The 27,084-nt window shown below is 46.3% G+C and overlaps 1 protein-coding gene across 2 annotated transcripts in view; it reads left to right on the forward strand.

Annotated features, from left to right (window-relative positions):
• Positions 1-27,084, forward strand: part of LOC134355099 (bone morphogenetic protein 2-like) — a 27,310-nt gene extending 226 nt beyond the window's left edge. Inside the window, exons 2-3 of one of the 2 annotated variants that reach the window (XM_063064837.1) lie at positions 17,295-17,656; positions 26,243-27,084. In XM_063064837.1, coding sequence (XP_062920907.1) covers positions 17,302-17,656; positions 26,243-27,066 — 1,179 coding nt within the window. In that variant the 5' untranslated portion in view covers positions 17,295-17,301 and the 3' untranslated portion in view covers positions 27,067-27,084. The remainder of the gene's footprint in view (positions 1-17,294; positions 17,657-26,242) is intronic. The other variant, XM_063064838.1, reaches the window with a different exon arrangement.

The raw sequence follows: 27,084 nt of genomic DNA on the forward strand, positions 1-27,084 counted from the left end.
GAAGGTTTTAATTGTTTTAATCATGCCTGTCGTTTGAAGTCAGGGCGTTGGTTGGGGATGGGTCATTTGCTTGTTCTAGATCAGAACCAACTAACTGCGAGTTGTGAGGTTGCCCCGGTGTCCGAAACCTCTGCCGGGTGGAATCGAGACCCCGTCCGGGAGGCTGCCGGACAGATAGCGTGACAGTCACTTCTCTCGGTGGGATTTGGTACCGCGGGGTGATACTGTCTTAAACCACTACCACCAACAACAACTAAAGAATGATCGAGGCTCCCTTTCCACGACTTTGCGGAAACTTACCATGCGCTGTTTAGCGGCAGTGACCGCACTTCGAAGGAAATGTCCCACCTGCTGTCCAAGGCGTAGAGACGTCCCGTTTAGTGAGTTTGGGGAAAGGGATTACTCTGAGGTTACTGGGCCCCCTCTTTCGGTGGGCAGGGAGGATCCCGAGGGCACAGGCGCTCCCGGGATCGAACAGTTATTTACCCCACTCCTCCACAAACACCCACCCATTCATAACTCCGTGCGAGCCGCGTCAGCGTGACTGTTCATGGGATCTTGCAGTGTACATATTGACAATGGAGCCCTGGCTATGGACAGTGACTGGAGAGGGCAACCAAGAGCACAACGCTTCACAGTAGTACAGTACAGCCGACCCTGGTTTAATTCCCGCAGCAGTGCATGGGTGTCTTCCCGTCCTCCCATACCCGTTGGTATGCTACTTAAATCTCTAGCGTGGCCGGGACACCACCTTTAGAAGATGATCGTGATGGTGGGGAGGGCTGACAGTCCTTGACGGAGCTGGCTGAGCTGCAGTCCCGTGGCTGGACCGTCCCTATCACACGGAGATGCAGTCAGTCCACCATACTTCTTGGAAATCCGCTAGAGACTTTGGTGATATACCGAATCTCTTCAAACTCCTAACGAAGTGGAAGCAGCAGGCATACCTTCTTTGTGACGGCATCAATATGTTGAGTTAATCAATTCCTTCTCAAATTCAACCACTCAGCAACTCTGGGGGTAATTAGTGGCTAATTAACACACTTTTGTTACTGCTATTTAAGAGCTTGGTCAGACCTCACTTGGAGTACTGTGTTCACTTCTAGTCACCTCACTACAGCAAGGATGTGGATACTATAGAGAGACTGCAGAGGAGATTTACAAGGATGTTCCCTGGATTGGAGGGCGTACCTTATGAGAATAGGTTGAGTGAACTTGGCCTTTTCTCCTTGGAGCTGCGGAGGATGAGAGGTGACCTGATAGAGGTGTACAAGATGATCAGAGGCATTGATCATGTAGACAGCCAAAGGCTTTTTCCCAGGACTGAAATGGCTAACATGAGGGGGCATAGTTTTAAGGTGCTTGGAAATAGGTACCAAGGGATGTCGTGGCTAAGTTTTTCACACAGAGTGTGGTGGGTGTGTGGAATGCACTGCCGGCGGCTGTGGTGGAAGCGGATACCATGGTGTCTTTTAAGAGCCTCTTAGGTAGATACACAGAGCCTGGAAAAACAGAGGACTATGCGTTAGGCAGCCTCTACAGTAGGTTACATGGTTGGCTCCATTGTGGGCCGAAGGGCCTGTAATGTGCTGTAAATTTCTATGTTCTATGTTCTTTTCTCATCACACTCTTCTCTCTCCGATCCCTCTACCCTACAAGCCAGAGAGGAAAATCCTACAGGGCAACTTCCAGTGTTTAACATACTGTACTTCCCTGAATAATTGGAAGAAGACCATTCAAAGTTCACAGTACGTTTATTACCAAAGTACATATACTTTAGAAAACCTTGAGATTTGCCTCCTTACAGACAGCCATAAAACAAAGAAACCCAAAAGGACCCACTAAAATGAAGACCGTCAAATACCCAGTCTGTACAGAAAAGAAAAGCAAAAGCAAACAGCATTCAGAACTGAGGTGAATCCACAGCCAGGCTGATTCAAAAGTTAATTGCAGGCTCAGGTTCCTCAGGTCAGCACAGAAACAGGTAAACCACAGAGCAGAGATCTGAATTGGCATGTCACTCTCACCTGGCCCCGACATTCCTGACCTTCTAAACCTGGCCCAGTGTTTAAATTGTCCAAAGCTTGGGTTACTCCCTCCTCTCAGACCCGGGCCCTGCTGTTCCGATACGGCTGAGACCCCACCTCAGTTTGGCTTTCCAATTTGGCCCAGTGTTTAAATTGATCAAACCTTGAATCTTTTCTCAGGCGCGGGCTCCACCTCAAGTCTGCCTCGCCCTGCCTTGGTTCTGCTGCGTCAAATTGCCTCCAAGTCCGCTCCAGCAATAGCTATACATTGGCTCAATACCCGCTCTCTGGCTGGACCCCACTGCCTCAATTCGGCCCACCATGCCACAACTGCCCTGCACCTTCAAGACTTCAACTCACACTGCAATAATGTTAGGCTGTACAGGCACTTCAAATGCTCAGCTCTGATGAGGAAGTAGCAGCCTATTGTTTGCAGTGATCATTTGTTAGAAAAATGTGATTAATAAAGTATTTAGTTGTTCTCTTCTTTTTTGCCACCAGGCTCACCACCACCATCTTAAACCAAAGGCTTCAATTCTGATTTCTTCCACAAACCCACACAAACCTGGTGTGTGGGGAAGTGGAGGGAAGAGTCAGGTTGGGGGATAGATCTGAGGGGCTGGCAGAGAGAGGGGTGCAGATGTTAGGATTTAGCGATAAAGTTGGGAGATAGAGTTGAGGACCTAATGGAGAAAGGGGGACCTGGCAGTAATAGAGCTCAGGCTGAGGGGGGGATGTGGGCCAGGGTTTGTGGGGGTGCATAGGCCAGGATTTTGGTGGGGGGGCTTCAATACAGATTGGATCTATAGAGAATAGGGCAGTTCACTGTTAAATTAATCCAGATTCCCCACACACTCAGATACAAAAGGGATCACTGAAAACTACAGAAAGTAGGGAAGTTATATCTCGGTTGAACTCGTGCATAGCCCTCTCTATCCCCTATTACAGGTCCCCCTCCCCCAAGGGAGACAACTGAAGGGGCACTCCACCCCATCCTGCAGGTAGATGTACAGAAATATGTAGTTCTGGAACAACCGCTCACTAAGCAGCCCAGGCGAAAACGTTCTCCACCAGGGTTCCCCTCCCACTCTCAGCCTGCCCACTAACTCTGTGCTAGCCCTCGGGGTAATCCTAACCCACACTAATTTTCCTTGTATCTGTTTTCTCCACAGTCCTATCAACTCCCTTACCTCCTAATTTTTATACCCCTAACATACACACCAGGGACAAATTGCAGAGGCCAATTAACCCAATGATCTACGTGCCTTTGGGATTTTGGGGGGTAATGGGAGCAAGCACATGGTTGTTGGGTGAAAAAAATCACATGGTCACAGCACATGGTAACTCCACATGGACATCACTGGAGGTCAGGAAGGAAGCAGAATATTGGGAAGAACAGGCAGTAACCCTACTAATGACATTACCACGGTTGAGAACGTGAATAACCCTGTCTGAAGTACACACAGAAAATGGATGCCTTCCAAGATGTGAAATTATCTCCAAGGACAGACAGAGAATTTCAATACTTGGAATTTGTTCGTTATTGTCACATGTACTGAAATACAGTGAAAATCTTGGCTTACCTACTGTTCATACAGATCAGATCATTACACTGTGCATTGAGGTAGTACAGGGAATAAAGTAACAAGAGGTCCATTTGAGGGTCTGATGACAGTGGACTCCGTGGGAAACTCTTTTATTCCCAATGGACAGGATTCCCAATTTAAAGATTGTGGGAGAGTTAGCCATGAGGCCTGGAGTGGGACTGGGAACTCACACTCAAGATGAAGAGATCGCCGTCTGGGAGCTCTAAGCATTATCATTATTGAGTAGACCTTCCTCTCGCCAGAAGTCTTATGGTGAAGAGGATCTGGTAAATTAAATCAGTAAATCAGTTTATGAATGTTTCATGAAGGTAGAATGAAATACTTAGTGTTGTATGCATCAGTACAGGTCACTTTATTACACAGTATATCAAGGTAGAACAAGGGAAAACAGTAACAGAATGCAGAATAGTGTGTTACAGTAACCAGAGAGAGGGCCGTGCAGACGGACAATCAGCTGCAAGGCCACAGTGAGGTAGATTGTGACATTGAGTCCATCTTATCACAAGACCATAGGACAGAAGCAGAATTAGGCCATTTGGCCCTCCATTCCAGGGGACTGTTCAGCAGTCTCATAACACACGGGGTAGAAGCTGTCGAGTCCTAATGAAAGGTCTCGACCCAAAACGTCGACTGTTCATTCTCATCCATAGAGGCTACCTGATTTGCTGAACTCCCCTGGCACATTGTGTCATTGAGCCTGGCTGGATATATTTCAGGCTTTTGTATCTTCTGCCCAGCGGGAGAGGAGAGGAGAGGGAATGACCAGGGGAGGTGGGGACATTGCCTGAGCTGTGTCCACAACTCCCTGTGGGTTCTTGTGGTCATAGGCAAAGCACTTCTTTACACCTGGTAACACACATCAAAGTTGCTGGTGAACGCAGCAGGCCAGGCAGCATCTCTAGGAAGAGGAACAGTCGACGTTTCAGGCCGAGACCCTTCGTCAGGACTAACTGAAAGAAGAGCTAGTAAGAGATTTGAAAGTGGGAGGGGGAGGGGGAGATCTGAAATGATGGGAGAAGACAGGAGGGGGAGGGATGGAGCCAAGAGCTGGACAGGTGATTGGCAAAAAGGATATGAGATGAACATGGGACAGGAGGCCTAGGGACAAGGAAAAGAGGGAGGGGGGAAAAGCCCAGAGGATGGGCAAGGAGTATAGTCAGAGGGACAGAGGGAGAAAAAGGAGAGAGAGAGAGAGAAAGAATGTGTGTATATAAATAAATAACGGATGGGGTATGAAGAGGAGGTGGGGCATTAGCGGAAGTTAGAGAAGTCAATGTTCATGCCATCAGGTTGGAGGCTACCCAGATGGAATATAAGCTGTTGTTCCTCCAACCTGAGTGTGGCTTCATCTTTATAGTAGAGGAGGCCGTGGATAGACAAAGCATCAAGCACACTTTACACCTGGTAGCTAGTCCTGAAGAAGGGTCTTGGCCTGAAATGTTGACTGTCTATTTATTTCCATAGATGCTGCCTGATCTGTAGCTATGAATTTCCAGCATCTACAGAATCTCTCGTGTTTAAGTTTTGTACTTATTTTACTAATATTGGGAATGTATAGTAGATGAAAGAAGCTGTGCCTCCCTGCCAGGACTGAATGAAGGGTGTTGATAGGAGTCCCCAACGTCTGCAAAGATCCTGTTGCCAGTAGGTTCTCCAGGCAAGAACATTGGCAGTGACGTAACCCCTCCTGGCAATACACCCTGCCCTCATATCAGAGGGCAGTGAACCCACCATTTGCTCAACATTCCCATCAGAGAAACTCAGAGCAGGGAAGATCAAAACTGGACAGGGAGCAGGGAACAGTAGAGCACCAGAACAGGCCCTCCCACCCAGGCTGTCTGCACCATTCAATGACGAGTTAAACTAACTCCCTTATACCTGTAGATGACCCATGTCTCCATCGCTTAGGATATGCCCCTTTCTTATTAATACCATCAGGAAGGAGAGTGAGGAGTCTGAAGGCACACATTCAACATTTCAGACACAGCTTCTTCCCTTGCACCTTCTCTGAATGGACAACGAAACCACGAACATTCATAATTTTTGCTCTCCATTTGCACTTCTTATTTAATGATATGATTACGTATACAGTACTATGCAAAAGTCTTAGGCGTGTATAGATAACTAGGGTACAGGGGCTATGTTTCAATGGGAGCTTACTGAAAGGATTGCATTCCTATTTGGAAAAAGAGGAAATTGAATGTGATGCCAGGAGTGTTAGTAGAGGGAAATACACTGGAAACATCATAGGTGAAAGAAATGGAGAATTATGTGGGAGGGAGCAGTTAGATTGAATTTAGAGTAGGTTCAAAGGTCGGTACAATAGTGCATGCTGAAGGGCCTATACTCTACTGTACTGAGCAGTGCCTCAGGAAGGCAGCAACTATCATTAATGACCCCCATCATCCAGGACATGCCCTCTTCTCTTTTCTACCATCAGGTAGGAGATACAGAAGCCAGAAGGCACACACTCAATGATTCAGGAACAGCTTCTTCCCCTCTGCTATCTGATCACCAAATGGATATTGAACCCATGAACACTACCTCACTACTTTTTAAATTTATTTCTGTTTTTGCTTTTTAACTTAGCTATTTAATTCGCACATATATACTTACTGTAATACAGTTTTATCTACATTTATCATTATTCCATAAGACATAGGGGCAGAATTAAACCATTCAGCTCATCGAGTCTGCTCCGCCATTCGATCATGGCCGATCCCGGATCCCACTCCACCCCACACACCTGCCTTCCCGCCATATCCTTTGATGTCCTGACCGATCAGGAAACAATCAACTTCTGCCCTAAGTAGACCCACAGACTTGGCCTCCACTGCAGAGCATTCCACAGATTTACTACTCACTGGCTAAAAAAATTCCTCCTTACCTCTGTTCTAAAGGGTCATCCCTCAATTTTGAGGCTGTGCCCCCTAGTTCTGGATACCCCCACCATAGGAAACATCCTCACCACATCCACCCTATCTAGTCCTTTCAACATTCAACATCATATATTGTGTTGTACTGCTGCTGCAAAGTTAACACATTTCACGACAAATGCCGGTCATTTTAAACCTGATTCCGATTCTGTTTGTGTTCTATGTACCACTGGGGCAACACAGCAGAACAGCAAGAAATTCTGTTGTCTCATAATTCGGATGACTTAGGTTTGATGCCGACCTCAGATATTTCCGTGTGGAGTTCACACATCCTTCCTGTGACTGTGTGAGTTCTTCCCCGAAGTTCTTCAGTTGCCTCCCACAAGTCAAAGACGTGCGGTCCGTGGGTTAATTAGGTGTTGGGAGGGGGGGCACGGCCAGATAATCAGTGGGGAACCGTCGCACCTGAGTAGTGGAATCGTTCACAGAGAAACAAGTGGGTGGGTGAGCGGGATTGACGGGGAATGCCCTGAGAGTATGGATTCAATATGCTGAACAGTTGTCTTATGTGATGCAGAGAATATAAGCAAGGTGGGGAAAGAGCTGTCACTGTCACGATGGGCTGAATAGCTTTCTCTCTTTGTGTTATATTGCACAGTGCACCTATCTCTCAGTCCTGCCCACTCCACTAGGCAAGACAGTCAGAGTTCACCTGTACTGTACAGATTGCACCTGAGCTCGAGGGGGAGCAATATCCTTGCAGGTAGGTTTGCTAGCATGGTTCGGGAGGGTTTAAACTAATTTGCAACGGGGATGGGACCCGGAGCGATAGAGCAGTGAAAGAAGTGCATGGAGTAAAGCCAAATCTAACATATAGAGAGGCTTTGAGGAAAGAGAAGCAGAATAAGGGTGTAAAGGTAGAAGGGCTAAAGTGTGTGTACCTCAATGCAAGAAGCATCAGGAACAAAGGTGATGAACTGAGAGCTTGGGTACATACATGGAATTATGATGTAGTGGCCATTACAGAGACTTGGCTGGCACCAGGGCAGGAATGGATTCTCAATATTCCTGGATTTCAGTGCTTCAAAAGGGATAGAGAGGACGGGAAAAGGGGAGGAGGGGTGGCATTACTGGTCAGGGATACTATTACAGCTACAGAAAGGGTGGGTAATGTAGCAGGATCATCTTTTGAGTCAGTATGGGTGGAAGTCAGGAACAGGAAGGGAGCAGTTACTCTATTGGGGGTATTCTATAGGCCCCCTGGTAGCAGCAGAGATACAGAGGAGCAGATTGGGAGGCAGATTTTGGAAAGGTGCAAAAATAACAGGGTCGTTATCATGGGTGACTTTAACTTCCCTAATATTGATTGGCACCTGATTAGTTCCAATGGCTTAGGCGGAGCAGAGTTTGTTAAGAGTGTCCAGGACGGATTCCTGTCACAGTATGTGGACAGGCCGACTAGGGGGAGTGCCATACTAGATCTATTATTAGGTAATGAACCGGGTCAGGTCACAGATCTCTCAGTGGGTGAGCATCTGGGGGACAGTGACCACCGCTCCCTGGCCTTTATAATTATCATGGAAAAGGACAGAATCAGAGAGGACAGGAAAATTTTTAATTGGGGAAGGTCAAATTATGAGGCTATAAGGCTAGAACTTGCGGGTGTGAATTGGGATGATGTTTTTGCAGGGAAATGTACTATGGACATGTGGTCGATATTTAGGGATCTCTTGCAGGATGTTAGGGTTAAATTTGTCCCGGTGAGGAAGATAAACAATGGTAGGGTGAAGGAACCATGGGTTTCAAGTGAGGTGGAAAATCTAGTCAGGTGGAAGAATGCAGCATACATGAGGTTTAGGAAGCAAGGATCAGATGGGTCTATTGAGGAATATAGGGAAGCAAGAAGGAGCTTAAGAAGGGGCTGAGAAGAGCAAGAAAGGGGCATGAGAAGGCCTTGGCGAGTAGGGTAAAGGAAAACCCCAAGGCATTCTTCAATTATGTGAAGAACAAAAGGATGACAGGAGTGAAGGTAGGACCGATTACGGATAAAGGTGGGAAGATGTGCCTGGAGGCTGTGGAAGTGAGCGAGGTCCTCAATGAATACTTCTCTTCGGTATTCACCAATGAGAGGGAACTTGATGATGGTGAGGACAATATGAGTGAGGTTGATGTTCTGGAGCATGTTGATATTAAGGGAGAGGAGGTGTTGAAGTTGTTAAAATACATTAGGACGGATAAGTCGCCGGGGCCTGACGGAATATTCCCCAGGCTGCTCCACAAGGTGAGGGAAGAGATTGCTGAGCCTCTGGCTAGGATCTTTATGTCCTCGTTGTCCAAGGGAATGGTACCGGAGGATTGGAGGGAGGCGAATGTTGTTCCCTTGTTCAAAAAAGGTAGTAGGGTTAGTCTGGGTAATTATAGATCAGTGAGCCTTACGTCTGTGGTGGGAAAGCTGTTGGAAAAGATTCTTAGAGATGGGATCTATGGGCATTTAGAGAATCAAAGGGATCCATGGGCATTTAGAGAATCATGGTCTGATCGGGGACAGTCAGCATGGCTTTGTGAAGGGCAGATCATGTCTAACAAGCCTGATAGAATTCTTTGAGGAGGTGACCAGGCATATAGATGAGGGTAGTGCAGTGGATGTGATCTACATGATTTTAGTAAGGCAATTGACAAGGTTCCACATGGTAGGCTTATTCAGAAAGTCAGAAGGCATGGGATCCAGGGAAGTTTGGCCAGGTGGATTCAGAATTGGCTTGCCTGCAGAAGGCAGAGGGTCATGGTGGAGGGAGTACATTCGGATTGGAGGATTCTGACTAGTGGTGTCCCACAAAGATTGGTTCTGGGATCTCTACTTCTCGTGATTTTCACTAACGATCTGGATGTGGGGTTAGAAGAGTGGGTTGGCAAGTTTGCAGACGACACAAAGGTTGGTGGTGTTGTAGATAGTGTAGAGGATTGTTGAAGATTGCAGAGAGACATTGATAGGATGCAGAAGTGGGCTGAGAAGTGGCAGATGGAGTTCAACCCGGAGAAGTGTGAGGTGGTACACTTTGGAAGGACAAACTCCAAGGCAGAGTACAAAGTAAATGGCAGGATACCTGGTAGTGCGGAGGAACAGAGGGATCTGGGGGTACATGTCCACAGACCCCTGAAAGTTGCCTCACAGGTAGATAGGGTAGTTAAGAAAGTTTATGGGGTGTTAGCTTTCATAAGTCAAGGGATAGAGTTTAAGAGTCGCGATGTAATGATGCAGCTCTATAAAACTCTGGTTAGGCCGCACCTGGAGTGCTGTGTCCATTTCTGGTCACCTCACTATAGGAAGGATGTGGAAGCATTGGAACGGGTACAGAGGAGATTTACCAGGATGCTGCCTGGTTTAGAGAGTATGGATTATGATCAGAGATTAAGGGAGCTAGGGCTTTACTCTTAGAGAAGGAGGATGAGAGGAGACATGATCGAGGAGGACATGATTTGAGGATGTAACCAGTAGAGTGGATAGGGGAGAACCAGTGGATGTGGTATATTTGGATTTTCAAAAGGCTTTTGACAAGGTCCCACACAGGAGATTAGTGTGCAAACTTAAAGCACACGGTATTGGGGGTGAGGTATTGATGTGGATAGAGAATTGGTTAGCAGACAGGAAGCAAAGAGTGGGAATAAACGGGACCTTTTCAGAATGGCAGGCAGTGACTAGTGGGGTACCGCAAGGCTCAGTGCTGGGACCCCAGTTGTTTACAATATATATTAATGACTTGGATGAGGGAATTAAATGCAGCATCTCCAAGTTTGCGGATGACACGAAGCTGGGCAGCAGTGTTAGCTGTAAGGAGGATGCTAAGAGGATGCAGGGTGACTTGGATAGGTTGGGTGAGTGGGCAAATTCATGGCAGATGCAATTTAATGTGGATAAATGTGAAGTTATCCACTTTGGTGGCAAAAATAGGAAAACAGATTATTATCTGAATGGTGGCCGATTAGGAAAAGGGGAGGTGCAACGAGACCTTGGTGTCATTATACACCAGTCATTGAAAGTGGGCATGCAGGTACAGCAGGCAGTGAAAAAGGCGAATGGTATGCTGGCATTCATAGCAAGAGGATTCGAGTACAGGAGCAGGGAGGTACTACTGCAGTTGTACAAGGCCTTGGTGAGACCACACCTGGAGTATTGTGTGCAGTTTTGGTCCCCTAATCTGAGGAAAGACATCCTTGCCATAGAGGGAGTACAAAGAAGGTTCACCAGATTGATTCCTGGGATGGCAGGACTTTCATATGAAGCAAGACTGGATGAACTGGGCTTGTACTTGCTGGAATTTAGAAGATTGAGAGGGGATCTGATTGAAACGTATAAAATCCTAAAGGGATTGGACAGGCTAGATGCAGGAAGATTGTTCCCGATGTTGGGGAAGTCCAGAACGAGGGGTCACAGTTTGGGGATAAAGGAGAAGCCTTTTAGGACTGAGATTAGGAAAAACTTCTTCACACAGAGAGTGGTGAATCTGTGGAATTCTCTGCCACAGGAAACAGTTGAGGCCAGTTCATTGGCTATATTTAAGAGGGAGTTAGATATGGCCCTTGTGGCTACGGGGATCAGGGGGTATGGAGGGAAGGCTGGTGCAGGGTTCTGAGTTGGATGATCAGCCATGATCATAATAAATGACGGTGCAGGCTCGAAGGGCCAAATGGCCTACTCCTGCACCTATTTTCTATGTTTCTATGTTTCTACATACAAGATATTAAGAGGAATAGATAGAGTGGACAGCCAGCGCCTCTTCCCCAGGGCACCACTGCTCAATACGAGAGGACATGGCTTTAAGTTAAGGGGTGGGAAGTTCAGGGGGGATATTAGAGGAAGGTTTTTCACTCGGAGAGTGGTTAGTGCGTGGAATGCACTGCCTGAGTCAGTGGTGGAGGCAGATACACTAGTGAAGTTTAAGAGACTACTGGACAGGTATATGGAGGAATTTAAGGTGGGGGGTGATATGGGAGGCAGGGTTTAAGGGTTGACACAACATTATGGGCCGAAGGGCCTGTACTGTGCTGTACTATTCTATGTTCTATGTATGTTCTATGTACACCTGCTCATTAATTCAGAAAATATCTAATCAGCCAATCATGTGGCAGCAACTCAATGCATGAAAGCATGCAGACATGGTCAAAATGTTCAGTTGTTGTTCAGACCAAACATAAGAATCTAAGTGACTTTGGCCTTGGAACAACTGTTGGTGTCAGATGGTGTGGTCTGAGTATCTCAGAAATTGCTGATCTCCAGGGACTTTCAAACACAACACTCTCCAGAGCAGAATTTCTCAACCAGGATTCCACTCTGTGAGAGGTCACTGGGGATTCCATGAGAGATTGTGATTAAAAAACAATAAACACTGTTTGTTTCAACTTCGTGTGATGTTGTTTGTATAACAATTTTGTTTTACCAGTCAGGATTGTTAGCCCTGAGCTGAACACCCGAACCTGGAGGACCGGTGGGCCACTCTGAGTCTGGCCCCTACCCTTTGCATGGATGACCTCATTTGCATGGGTGATCCTACCAAGAACCAAAGCATAAAGCCCTGACTCCAGCCAACGTAGATGGCTAGATAGTTGAATCTTGAATCTTAATTCCAAACAACAGGTTTATTGAATGCCTCTCTGATGTTTCCCATTCCCTCCCCTCTCCCTTCCCCTTTTCCCAACCATGATTCCCCTCTCTCTGGCCCCTTCCCACTCTCAGTCCACAGTAGACACCCGTATCAAAACCAGGTTTATCAGCACTCACATATGTCATGAAATTTGTTTTTCTTTTACCACAGCAATACAGTGCAATACATAAATTACTACAGTACTGTGCAAAGGTCTTAGGCACTCTAGCTATATGTATGTGCCCCAGATTTTTGCACAGACTGTAGCACACAGCACAAATAACACACATGGTTATGACAACAAAAAAATGACACAACCACAGAGAAAGAGAAAAATAAAAGCATAGACTAATTCCCTGAGTGGCATGGCCTGTATATTGATCATAATTTGTCCTGATCCGTCAGTCCTTTTAAAGTGTTGTAATTCTTTTTTATAAGAAAGGAAACAGTCTTTATTCAAGTTCAAGTTTAGTTTCATAGGCATACAAACACAGGTCAAAATGTTGTGAAAGGCAGACTTTTGCATCACATCAACTTAAATGACCAGAAATTATATATAATTTACATAATAAACGCAACACTAGTGTGAGATAAGATCATAAGACATGGGAGCATAATCAGAATCAGGTCTAATATCACTAGCATATGTTGTGAGATACACAATGCAATTTACAAGCAGTACAATGCAATACATAATAATTGATGTAAAAACTGTAAATTATATTAAGTATATAATTGTAGTCACCCCTGTAGCTATTCCCCTGAATAATAAGTTTACCGTCCTGGATACTGTTGGCGGGGACGACCGACCAGGTGTGAGCCACGATGGCAGGGCCTCCGGCACTGAGTCTGACCCTGTGGTGCAGAAGGGTGGGACGGAGAAGAGGAGAGCTGTCATCATTGGAGATTCTATAGTCAGGGGAGCAGACAGGAGATTTTGTGGACGTGAGAAGGACACCCGCATGGTTTGTTGCCTCCCGGGTGCCAGGGTCTGGGATGTCTCTGACCGGGTGCACGACATCCTGGTACGTGAGGGAAAGCAACCAGAAGTCGTGATACATGTTGGGACCAACGACATAGGCAGGAAGAGGGATGAGGTCCTGAAGTGTGAGTTTCGGGAATTAGGCAGAAGGCTGAAGAACAGGACCTCAAGGGTGACGTTCTCAGGATTGCTGCCAGTGCTACGTGACAGAGATGGTAAGAATTGGAGGAGATGGCAGTTGAATGCGTGACTGAGGAGTTGGTGCAGGGAGCAGGGTTTTAGATTTTTAGATCATTGGGATCTCTTCTGGGGAAGGTGGGACCTGTACAGATTGGATGGGTTGCACCTGAACTCGAGGGGGAGAAATATCCTTGCAGGTAAGTTTGCTAGCATGGTTCGGGAGGGTTTAAACTAATTTGCGAGGGGGATGGGACCCAGAGCGATAGAGCAGTGAAAGAAGTGCATGAAGTAAAGCCAGATCTAACATACAGAGAGGCTTTGAGGAAAGAGAAGCAGAATAAACGGTGTAAAGACAGTAAGGTAGAAGGGCTGAAATGTGTGTACCTCAATGCAAGAAGCATCAGGAGCAAAGGTGATGAACTGAGAGCTTGGATACATACATGGAATTATAATGTGGTGGCCATTACAGAGACTTGGCTGGCACCAGGGCAGGAATGGATTCTCAATATTCCTGGATTTCAGTGCTTTAAAAGGGATAGAGAGGGCGGAAACAGGGGAGGAGGGGTGGCATTACTGGTCAGGGATACTATTACAGCTACAGAAAGGGTGGGTAATGTAGCAGGATCCTCTTTTGAGTCAATATGGGTGGAAGTCAGGAACAGGAAGAGAGCAGTTACTCTACTGGGGGTATTCTATAGGCCCCCTGGTAGCAGCAGAGATACAGAGGAGCAGATTGGGAGGCAGATTTTGGAAAGGTGCAAAAATAGCAGGGTCGTTATCATGGGTGACTTTAACTTCCCTAATATTGATTGGCACCTGATTAGTTCCAAGGGTTTAGATGGGACAGAGTTTGTTAAGTGTGTCCAGGATGGATTCCTGTTGCAGTATGTGGAAAGGCCGAGCAGGGGGAATACCATACTAGATCCAGTACTAGGTAATGAACCGGGTCAGGTCACAGATCTCTCAGTGGGTGAGCATCTGGGGGACAGTGACCACCGCTCCCTGGCCTTTATAATTATCATGGAAAAGGATAGAATCAAAGAGGACAGGAAAATTTTTAATTGGGGAAAGGCAAATTATGAGGCTATAAGGCTAGAACTTGCGGGTGTGAATTGGGATGATGTTTTTGCAGGGAAATGTACTATGGACATGTGGTCGATGTTTAGAGATCTCTTGTGGGATGTAAGGGATAAATTTGTCCCAGTGAGGAAGATAAAGAATGGTAGGGTGAAGGAACCATGGGTGACAAGTGAGGTGGAAAATCTAGTCAGGAGGAAGAAGGCAGCATACATGAGGTTTAGGAAGCAAGGATCAGATGGGTCTATTGAGGAATATAGGGAAGCAAGAAAGGAGCTTAAGAAGGGGCTGAGAAGAGCAAGAAGGGGGCATGAGAAGGCCTTGGCAAGTAGGGTAAAGGAAAACCCCAAGGCATTCTTCAATTATGTGAAGAAAAAAATGATGACACGAGTGAAGGGAGGACCGATTAGAGATAAAGGTGGGAAGATGTGCCTGGAGGCTGTGGAAGTGAGTGAGGTCCTCAATGAATACTTCTCTTCGGTATTCACCAATGAGAAGGAACTTGATGATGGTGAGGACAATATGAGTGAGGTTGATGTTCTGGAGCATGTTGATATTAAGGGAGAGGAGGTGTTGGAGTTGTTAAAATACATTAGGACAGATAAGTCCTTGGGGCCTGACGGAATATTCCCCAGGCTGCTCCACGAGGCGAGAGAAGAGATTGCTGAGCCTCTGGCTAGGATCTTTATGTCCTCGTTGTCCACGGGAATGGTACTGGAGGATTGGAGGGAGGTGAATGTTGTTCCCTTGTTCAAAAAAGGTAGTAGGGATAGTCCGGGCAATTATAGAGCAGTGAGCCTTACGTCTGTGGTAGGAAAGCTGTTGGAAAATATTCTTAGAGATAGGATCTATAGGCATTTAGAGAATCATGGTCTGATCAGGGACAGTCAGCATGGCTTTGTGAAGGGCAGATCATGTCTAACAAGCCTGATAGAGTTCTTTGAGGAGGTGATCAGGCATATAGATGAGGGTAGTGCAGTGGATGTGATCTATATGGATTTTAGTAAGGCATTTGACAAGGTTCCACACGGTAGGCTTATTCAGAAAGTTAGAAGGCATGGGATCCAGGGAAGTTTGGCCAGGTGGATTCAGAATTGGCTTGCCTGCAGAAGGCAGAGGGTGGTGGTGGAGGGAGTACATTCGGATTGGAGGATTCTGACTAGTGGTGTCCCACAAGGATCTGTTCTGGGACCTCTACTTTTCGTGATTTTTATTAATGACCTGGATGTTGGGGTAGAAGGGTGGGTTGGCAAGTTTGCAGACGACACAAGGGTTGGTGGTGTTGTAGATAGTGTAGAGGATTGACAAAGATTGCAGAGAGACATTGATAGGATGCAGAAGTGGGCTGAGAAGTGGCAGATGGAGTTCAACCCGGATAAGTGTGAGGTGGTACACTTTGGAAGGACAAACTCCAAGGCAGAGTACAAAGTAAATGACAGGATACTTGATAGTGTGGAGGAGAAGAGGGATCTCGGGGTACATGTCCACAGATCCCTGAAAGTTGCCTCACAGGTGGATAGGGTAGTTAAGAAAGCTTATGGGGTGTTAGCTTTCATAAGTCGAGGGGTAGAGTTTAAGAGTCACGATGTAATGATGCAGCTCTATAAAACTCTGGTTAGGCCACACTTGGAGTATTGTGTCCAGTTCTGGTCGCCTCACTATAGGAAGGATGTGGAAGCATTGGAAAGGGTACAGAGGAGATTTACCAGGATGCTGCCTGGTTTAGAAAGTATGCATTATGATCAGAGATTAAGGGAGCTAGGGCTTTACTCTTTGGAGAGAAGGAGGATGAGAGGAGACATGATAGAGGTCTACAAGATAATAAGAGGAATAGATAGCGTGGATAGCTAACGCCTCTTCCCGAGGGCACCACTGCTCAATACAAGAGGACATGGCTTTAAGGTAAGGGGTGGGAAGTTCAAGGGGGATATTAGAGGAAGGTTTTTTACTCAGAGAGTGGTTGGTGTGTGGAATGCACTGCCTGAGTCAGTGGTGGAGGCAGATACACTAGTGAAGTTTAAGAGACTACTAGACAGGTATATGGAGGAATCTAAGGTGGGGGCTTATATGGGAGGCAGGGTTTGAGAGTCGGCACAACATTGTGGGCCGAAGGGCCTGTACTGTGCTGTACTATTCTATTCTATTCTATATAATAGTTAAATTAAATAAGAGGTGCAAAAATTAGAAATAAAAAAGTAGTGAGGTAGTGTTCATGGGTTAATTGTCCATTCAAAAATCTGATGACAGAGGGGAAGAAGCTGTTCCTGAATCATTGAGTGTGTGTCTTCAGGCTCCTGTACCTCCTCCCTGATGGTAACAACAAGGAGAGGACATGTCCTGGGTGATGGAGGTCCTTAATGAAAGACCATCATTAAATTAGGCCATTCTGCCCATTGAGTATGTTCTGCCGTTCCACCATGGTTACTTTATTTTCCATCTCCCCACTCTCCTGCCTTCTCTCTGTAAACTTTAACACCCTTACTAATCAAGAATCTGTCCACCTCTGCTTAAATATATCCAAAGACTTGGACTCCACAGCCATCTGTGGCAATGAATTCCACAGACTTACCACTCTCTGGCTAAAGAAATTCCTCCTCATCCCTGTTCTAAAGGGACGTTCTACTATTCTGAGACTTCCCTCTGGTCCTAGACTCCCCCATGATTGGAAATATCCTCTGAACGTCTTTCCAGGACTTTCAATATTTAGTCAGTTTTAGTGAGAGTACCTCCCCCTCATTCTTCTGTAATCCAGTGAGTGCCGGCCCATGGGGTATGTGGGGGAGTGAAGGTTCCCCTTGCTTGAACTGCAGAGACAGGTGCTTGGGAAGTGATCTATCTGTCAGGGCGATCTCGAGTTTACACCGTTACACTATGCACTAACACCACTGTTGAATCATCTTGTACAGCTCCACCATGCTCCCTGCTAGTCTGCTTCTAATAGCCGTGCTGTTTGCCTGGGTGCTGGTGGACGGAGGGGCCAACTCGAACATGGCGGGAGGTAGGAAACTGGCGGAGACTGTTGCCAGGCCGGACGCCCTCCATCCCCTTCCCGACCCGGAAGCTGCCCAAGCATTGCGCAGGACCCTGCTGAGCAGGTTCGGACTGGAGAGACCCCCAGAGCTCAGTGGCCAGGCCATCGTCCCTCAGCACATGTGGGACCTCTACCACTTCCACACCGGGAACTACGCTGCAGTCAAGGACTCCAGCTTCAACGCCCTGGAGCACCGCACCTCAGGGACCAACACCTTCCGCTGCTTCCATCACCTGGGTGAGTGTCGAATCGAATAAGAGTCCGCGTCCAAATTAGAGTCCGCACCTGAATCTGAATCACAAAGTCAAAGTCAAGTGAAGTTTATTAACAAAGTGTATATATGTCATCATATACTACCCTGAGATACATTTTCCTGCAGGCATTTACAGGAATTATAAGAAATACAATAGTATTTGTGTAAAACTCTGCGTAAACGTGCAGGTTTAGTGGGGTCTTTTACGAGACTCTTAGATAGGTACGTGGAGCTTAGAAAAACAGAGGGCCATGCAATAGGGAAATTCTAGGCAGCTTCTCGAGTGGGTTACATGGTTGGCACAACATTGTGGGCCGAAGGGCCTGTAACATGCTCTAGACCTTCTATGTTCTAAACAAAGACTGACAGACAACCAATGTACAAAAGGAGACAAACTGTGAAAACATTTAAAAAAATTAAATAAATAGTATCGAGAAGATGAGTTGGCGAGTCCTTGAAATGTGTTTGTAGGTTGTGGAATCAGTTCAGAGCTGAGGTGAATGAAGTTATCCATGCTGGTTCTGGAGCTTGTTTTCTGTAGGGTGGTAACTGTTCCTGAACCCAAGGATTCTGTACCTACTTCCCAATGGCAGCCGTGTGAAGTGAGCATAGCCTGGGCGGTAGGGGTTCTTGACAATGGACGCTGCTTTCTTGTGCCAGCACTCCTTGGAGATGTCCTCAGTCGTGGATTCGCACCCAGAGAACCAGAATCAGGGTGATTATCATTTGACGTATGTTGTGAAATTTGTTGTTTTGTGGCAGCAGTACAGCGCCAGACATAAAAAGTTACTATCAGGCTTCAATACACACATAAACAGTGGAAAAGGGGAATAGTGAGGTGATGTTCATGGGTTGGTTCATTGCTGATTCAGAAATCTGATTACGCAGGGGAGGAAGCTGTTCCTAAAACATTAAGTGTGTGCCTTCAGGGCTTTTGTACCTCCTTCCTGATGGTAGTAATGAAAAGAGAGCAATTGATGTGAGGTGAGGCTCTTTAATGATGCACGCCACTTTCTTCAGGTAATGCCTGGTGAAGATGCCCTCGACAGTGTGGAGGGTCGTGCTCTGATGGAGCTGGCTGAGTCTACAACCTTGTGTAGCTTTTTGCAATTCTGTACATTGGTGCCTTCATACCAGACGGTGATGCAACCAGTCAGAATACGCTCCCCAGTATGTCTGCAGGGTCTCTGGTGACATACCATAGAAATTTTCTAGGGTCTTTGGCGACATACCGGATCACCTCAAATTCTTTATGGAACAGGGCTGCTAGCATGCCTTCTTCATGATTGCATCAACATGTTGTGCCCAGGATAGATCCTCTGAGATGCTGATGCCCAGGAACTTGAAGCTGCTCACCATTTCCACCATTGCCCCTCAGTAATACTGAACATGGAGAAGTAATTGCACCCTCTGGGGGGACAAGGCTCGGTGAAGGCGAGGGGTTAAGGCTGATCATTTTTACACTTCCTGGAGTGGGTGCTGGAAATCCTGAACAGGTCAGTTGGCAGCCGTAGAGAAAGGAAGACAGTGCCCAATCAGGCGATCATACAGAAACAGGGCCTTCAGCCCGCGAATCTGTGCTGGCATTTTCAGCATCTGAATCCAGAATCAGCATCTGGTTTAATATCACCGCCATATATCGTGAAATTAATTGTTTTGTGGCAGCAGTACAATGTAATACATAACAATAAAAACTACAAATTACAATTATATAACTAAATAAATAGGACAAAAAGAAGGCAAAAGAAAGAAAAAAAAATAATGAGGGAATGTTCATGGGTTCAATGTCCATTCAGAAATCAGATGGCAGAGGGGAAGAAGCATTCCTGAATCATTGAGTGTGGCTTTAGGCTCCTGTACCTCCTCCCTGATGGTATCACTGACAAGAGGGTATGTCCTGGATGATGGACACTGCACTGCTACTTTAAGATGTCCTCAGTCCTGGGGAGGCTGGTACCAGTGGTGGAGCTGTCATTTTTTCCCCCACAATCCTATCAGAACTCCCCTACTACCCGTCTGTGCACGGGGATAACTTATCATGGCCAGTTAACCCACCAAGAGATTCAAGAGCAGTTTCGATCCACTGTTAGACTATTAAGGGCTAATCCAGAGGTTAGTACCGGGACCTCTGTTACCTGGGTGTGAATGTAGGTAGCATGATTAGCCAGTTTGCTGATGGTTCTAAATTTACTGTGTTTATTTATTTATTGAGATACAGCACAGAGTAGGCACTTCTGGTCATTCGAGCCACACCGCCCAGCAATTCCTCCCCCTCCAGCCTGCCCCCCGATATAATCCTAGCCTAGTCTCAGGACAATCTACAATGACCAATTAACATACCAACAGGTACGTCTTTAGACTGTGGGAGGATGCCGGAGCACCTGGAGGAAACCCATGCAGCCATGGGGAGAACGTACAGACTCTTTACAGGCAGAGGCTGGAATTGGCCCCGGGCCATTGGTACTGTGCTGACCTCTACACTACCATGCCGCCCAATCTCAGGTTCATAGTGAATTGCAGAGATTTCAATCATTTAGGGATATGGGCTGTGGAATGGCAAATGGATTTCAACAGGTAATTGCGAGGTGTTGCATTCTGGACATTCAGGCTAAGGTGGGACCTACACAGAGAATTGGCAGGGCACTGACGAGTGTTGTGGAACAGAGGATCTGGGAGTACAAGTGAAATTGGCCACACAAAAGTTCAAAGTACAAAGTAAACATTTTTATCGAAGAACATATATGTACCAGAAATAAGCTTGAGATTCATTTCTCTGAGAGAAATTTTCAGCAAATCTATAGAACAGTGACTACGAGGCGTGATTGATAAGTTCATGGCCTAAGGTAGAAGGAGTCAACTTTAGAAAACCTAGCACATTTATTTTTCAGCATAGTCCTCTCCTACATTTACACACTTAGTCCATCGGTAGTGGAGCATACGGATCCCTTCTTTGTAGAAGTCAGTCTCTTGGACCTCCAGAAGTGGTCCACAGCAGGGGTGATTGATAAGCTCGTGGCCTAAGGTAGAAGGAGATGAGTTATACAGCTCTCGTTACATGCACGTGCAGTGAGTGATTATACAGAAAGTTTGAAGTTAATAACTCATCTCTTTCTACCTTAGGCCATGAGCTTATCAATCACCTCTGCTGTGGACCACTTCTGGAGGTCCAAGAGACTGACTTCTACAAAGAAGGGATCCGTATGCTCCACGACCGCTGGACTAAACGTGTAAATGTAGGAGGGGACTATGTTGAAAAATAAATGTGCTAGGTTTTCTAAAGTTGACTCCCTCTACCTTAGGCCACAAACTTATCAATCACCCCTTGTATAACAGTATCAATGAAAGATCACCCAGAACGCAGAAGAAAAGGAACTGTGCAAATGCAATTATAAATAAATAGCAATTAATAATGAGAACATGAGATAAAGAGTCCTTAAAAGTGAGATCAATGGATGGGGCAAGTGAGTGTAGTTATCCCCTTTTATCCAAGAGCCTGATAAAAGGGGATAACTACATTCACAAGTCCTAAGGCTCACAGGTAGACAAGCTAGTGAAAAAGGCATTGAGCACACTAACCATCATCAGTCAGTTTCAGTGTAGAGACATTATGTTGTGGTTACACAATTCATTAGTGAGATCATATGGAGTATTTGGGAAGGTTTGGGTCTCCTTGTGATAGGATAAACATTGTCAAGCTGGAGAGAGCGCAGAAGAGATTTATGAGGGTGCTGCCCAGACTGGAGGGTCTGAGTTACATGGAGCAGTCGGTCATACTGGATCTTTATTCCATGGAGTGTAGGAGAATCAAAGTCTAGCTCAGAGAAATTTATAAAATAAAGGATATTGATAAGGTGAACAGTCATAGTTTTTTCCCCAAGGTTGGGTGAAAGCCCACTTTTCCCTCTCACCTGCACACTCTAGTTTTAGTTTTCCCTGACCCGACCTTATTTCTGCCCTTCATGATTTAAAATAAACTCTGTAAGGTTCTCTCTCAGTGTCCGAACTAAAATACAAAAGCAGTGATGTACACCTGAGGCTTTGTAAGGCCACAATGGAGTGTTGCAAGCAATTTTGGGCCACATGTTGAGGGAAAGATTGGCAGGAGGCAAAGAGTGGGAATAAAGGGGCCTTTTCTGGTTCCTGCCGGTGACTAGTAGTGTTCCACAGAGGTCTGTGTTGGGACCTCTTCTTTTTACATTATATATCTTTAATTTGGATAATGGAAATGATGGCTTTGTGGGCAAGTTTGCAGATGATACAAAGATTGGTGGAGGGGCAGGTAGTTTTGGGGAAATAGAGAGGCTACAGAAGGACTTATACAGATTAGGAGAATGGGCAAAAGAGTGGCAGGTGGAATACCGTGTTGGGAAGTATATGGTCATGCATGTTAGTAGAAGAAATAAAGGATAGACTATTTTCTAAATGGAGAGAAAAATCAAAAGCTGAACTGCAAAGGGACTTGGGAGTCCTCGTGCAGGGTTCTCTGTAGGTTAATTTGCAGGTTTAGTCAGTGGTGAGGAAGGCAAATACAATGTTAGCATTCATTTTGAGAGGACTAGAATTTAAACACAAGGATGTATTGTAGAGGCTTTACAAATCTCTGGTAAGGCCTCACTTGAAGATTTGTGATTTGGGCCCCTAATCCAAGAAGTGGTGACATTGAGAGGGTTCAAAAATGTTCACAACAATTATTCTGGTGTTGAAAGGCTTATCATATGAGGAGGTTCTGGGCCTGTACTGGCAGGAATTTAGAAGAATGAGGGGCGATCTCATTGAAACCTATCGAATGTTAAAAGTCCTCAATGGAGTGGATGTGGAGAAGATGTTTCCTATGCTGAGGGAGTCCAAGACCAGAGGACACAGAATCAGAATGGAGAAATGTTATTCAGAACGGAGAAGAGGAGGAATTTCTTTAGCTGGAGAGTGGTGAATCTGTGGAATTCATTGCCACAGGCCAATGTGTCGGGCAAGATATTGGGTATATCTGTGGCAGAGGTTGATAGATTCCTGATTAGTCAGGATATGGGGTGAAAGTGGGAGACTGGAGCTGAGATGGAAAATGGACATTGGATTAGCCATGAATGGTGGAGCAGACCTGATGGGTCAAATAGTCTTATTCTTCTCCTATGCCTTATAGTCTCATGATCTTATAGAAAGTTGTTGGGGGGGGGGGGTGTCCAGGGGAAGGTCACAAGATGGACTGGTGTGAAGAGTTCCTGAGGAAGGTCACAAAATGGACTGGGCATGGAGCAGGTCCAGAGGACGTTCACATGATGGACAGGCCATGGAGAGGGTTCAGGGGAATGTCACAAGAATAATCCCAGGAATTAAAGGACTAACATATGAGGAATGTGTCAGAAGGATCGGGGTAGATGGGTCTTTTTGAAATCTACTGAAAGGCTTGGACAGGATGTGGTGCCTCAAATAAGCTGCATCCATCATTAAGGACCCCCATCACCCAGGTCATTCCTTGTTCTTATTGCTACCATCAGCAAGGAGATACAGAAGCCTGAAGGCACATACTCAATGATTCAGAAATAGCTTCATCCCCTCTGTTATCTGATTTTTGAATGGACATTGAACCCCTGAACACTACCTGATTAGTTTTTTTGCACTACTTGGAGGGAGCGAGTCTATATCAGATGACCTGCAACCTGACGGCTATTCCACCATGTGAGCAGATCTTCTTGGTCGAGCTGCTTCTCTACAGCAAGGACGTTGGCTGGGCAGAAGCCAGGCACTGGAGGGTCATTGCCTCCCACATCTGGCAGGTTCTGTCTGGATGGGCGATCACTGACTATTGGAGAGGTCCTGCCAACTGGTCCCAGTAGGAGGTCTTTGAGGTGGGCTGAGTGGAGGAATCCTGAAGGACGGGTGAGAATTGGTGGGCTTTACTGTAATTCATGTTTTTTTATATTATTATGTATTGCACTGTACTGCTGCTGCAAAAACAACTAATTTCCTGATTTATGCCATGATACTAAACCTGATTCAGTTTCCGCTAGTAGGAGAATCTAGGATCTGAGGGCACAGCCTCAAAATAGAAGAGCATCCATTTAGAAATGAGATAAGGAATTTGTTCAGCCAGAGGGTGACGAATCTGTGGAATTCGTTGCCCCAGATGGCTGTGGAGGCTCAGCTGTGGGTGTATTTACGGCAGAGATCACATGGTAGTGTAGCAGCTAGCAGAACACTTTACAGCACCAGTGATCAGTGTCCAATACCTACGACTGACTGTGAGGAGCTTGTAACTTCTCTCCATGGCTGCGTGAGTCTCCTCCACGTTTTCTCTGACACTTCAAAGACATACAGGTTCAGCTTAGTAAGTTGTGGACATGCTGTGTTGACACTTGTTGGCTGTTCCCAGCACATCTCGAACTGTGTTGGTTGTTGACACGAACAATGCTGTATAACACTACGACTTGAACCCCTTCCACCAAACCTGACTCAGGTTCTACCACTCAGGGGCAACTTACAGCTCTCAATTAACCTGCCAACCCACTCATCTATGGGATGAAGGAGGAAAAGGTAGAGTAGTGATTAGCACAAAGCTTTACAGTACCCGAGACCAGAGCTTAATTCCCCCCACTGCCTGTAAGGAGTTTGTACGTTCTCCGCATGAGCACATGTGCTTCATCCGGGTGCTCTGGTTTCCTCCCACAGTCCAAAGACATACTGGTTAGTAGGTTAATTGGTCATTGTAAATCATGGGTTCCCAACCTGGGGTCCACTGACCTCTTGCTTAATGGTATTGGTCCAAGACATAAAAAATGTTGGGAAACGCTGTTGTAAATTGTTCTGTGATTAGGCTAGGGTTAAATCGGGGTTGGCTGGGTGGCTTGAAGGGCCAGAAGGGCCTATTCTGTGTTGTATCTCAAGTGAAGGAAAATCAGACCACTGGGTGTAACCCACATGATCATGGAGAGAGAGCATACAAACACCCCACAAGGCATTCGGATCTCTGGCACATTCACTCTGAGTTGCCACACAGCGCATTGAACAATACAGTACAGTAGGAGTTCCCAATTTTTTAATACAGATTTTCTCTTGTCTGTACTGCAATCCCCTGATTTAATCCTAGCCTAATCACGGGACAAATTAATGTACCAACTGGTACGTTTGGACTGTGAGAGGAAACTGGATCACCCAGAGGAAACCCATATGGCCATGGTGAGAATGTACAAGTAGTGGGAATTGAACCCAGATTGGTGATCGCTTATGCTGTAACGCGCTACATTAACCGCTACACTGCTCTGCCACACCTATAAATATTATATGTATATTATAATACACCGCTAAAGCAAAATAAAAAAATCCTATAATACATTAAATAAATATCTTATTTATGTAGGTATATATAATGTAATGTACATATACTATTATATGTTGTATATAAAGTATAATGGGGGAAAGTAACAGCTTGTACGTTCTTGCTGAGACCACGTGGGTTTCAAAGTTCAAAGTAAGTTTATTATCAAAGTACATTTACAGCCTGGGATTCATTTTCTTGTGGGCATATGCAATAAATCTATAGAATAATAACTATAACAGGATAAATGAAAGACCCCACCAACTAGGGTATTCAACCAGAGTGCAAAAGACAACAAACTCTGCAAATACAAAAATAAAGAAATAATAAATAAATAAACAAACAACCAATAAATAAATATTGAGATGAAGAGTCCTTGAAAGTGAGTCCATAGGTTGTGGGAACATTTCAGTGATGGGGCAAGTGAAGGTGAGTCACTTTAACCCCTTTGATTCAAGAACATTTTGGCTGAGGGATCATAACTGTTCCTGAACCTGGTGGTGTGGGACCTGAGGCTCATTGTGGTGAGTGAAGTTATCCACACTGGTTCAGGTGCCTGATGGTTGTGGGGTAATAACTGTTCCTGAACCTGGTGGTGTGAGTGCTGAGGCTCCTGTACAGTATCTTCTTCCTGATGGCAGCAGCGAGAAGAGAACATGACCTGGGTGGACCTGCGTTGCTGATGATGGATGCTGCTTTCCTCGACAGTGTTTCATGTAGATGTGTTCAGTGGTTGGGAGGGGTTTATCCCAATGTTGTTACTCCACGTCCATCTCTTCTGCACACTCCCCAGTGCCATCAAGCTGTCCATAACCATACATCGTGTCACAGTCAAAACATGAGCCCATTCTGATTACTGTTCAATGGATAATTCATAACATAAGATTCTGTTACAAGGCTCACAAATTAACAGTGGTTGGGAGGGCTTTACCCATGATGGAGCCCACCCCGCCCTACAGGTGCTTGGGGTGTTTTGGTTTCCTCCCTCTGTCCAGAGATATACTGGCTAGTAGTGTTACGTCTGTGGACAACTACATGTATATTAACTGTCACTGTAAGCTGTCCTATGGTCAGGAGAGTGTCAAATAGGTGGATTGTTGTGTGGCGCAGCTTGTCAGGCCCAGAAGGATCTGTTTGCACTGTATCTCTAAATAAATAAGATATTCAATAGGCCACTGTCCTGACTGTGCCGAGCTATCAAAGTTGCTGTTGAGTCTTCATTCCGTGTTTAACCAGACTGACAGTTTGTTTTCTGCTCCAGAAGACCAGGAGGAGGGACCACGGTTGGAGGGAGTGAACCTGCATCAGATGATCTTCAACCTGACGGCCATTCCAGTGGGCGAGCGGATCATCTCAGCCGAGCTGCGTCTTTACAGCGAGTATGATGGCTGGGCAGACGCTGGGCATCAGAGGGTCGGTGGATACCACCTCTGGCAGGTTCTGCCTGGGCAAGCGACTCACCGACTACTGGAGAGGCGGCAGTCCCCTGCCAAGTGGTCCCAGTGGGAGGTCTTTGAGGTGGGCCAGGTGGTGGAAGAGTCCAGGAGGATGGGCAAGGGGCTTGTGGGCTTCCTGGTGAAGGTGGGAGAGGACGGAGGTGACACTGGGCCACTGAGGGTCAGCAGGTCGCTGAAGGGCGTGGAGGGGAGCTGGCCCCTGAGAAGGCCACTCCTGGTTACCTACGGTCTGGATGGGAAGGGACTACCTCTGCACTCCAAGCCGGAGCAGTCCAGACACAGGAGGAAGCCCAGGAGAGGCCGGGGCCGGAGCCGGAGCCAATGCCGGCGGAAGCCGCTGTACGTGGACTTCAGGAGAGTGGGCTGGAGTGAGTGGATCATTGCTCCCCGGGGCTACAATGCCTTCTACTGCCAAGGGGACTGCCGCTTTCCACTGGCCGACCACATGAACTCCTCCAGTCATGCCATTGTTCAGACCCTTGTCCATGCCGTCAACGGCAAGGTGCCCAGAGCTTGCTGCATACCCACTGAACTCAGCCCCATTGCCATACTGTACCTGGATGAGGAGGACAGGGTCGTCCTCAGAAACTACCAGGAGATGGTGGTGGAGGGCTGCGGATGTCACTGAGGGTCACGTGGCAGCAAG

The sequence above is a fragment of the Mobula hypostoma genome, chromosome 12 (assembly GCF_963921235.1).
Source record: "Mobula hypostoma chromosome 12, sMobHyp1.1, whole genome shotgun sequence".
Taxonomy (NCBI): Eukaryota; Metazoa; Chordata; class Chondrichthyes; order Myliobatiformes; family Myliobatidae; genus Mobula; species Mobula hypostoma.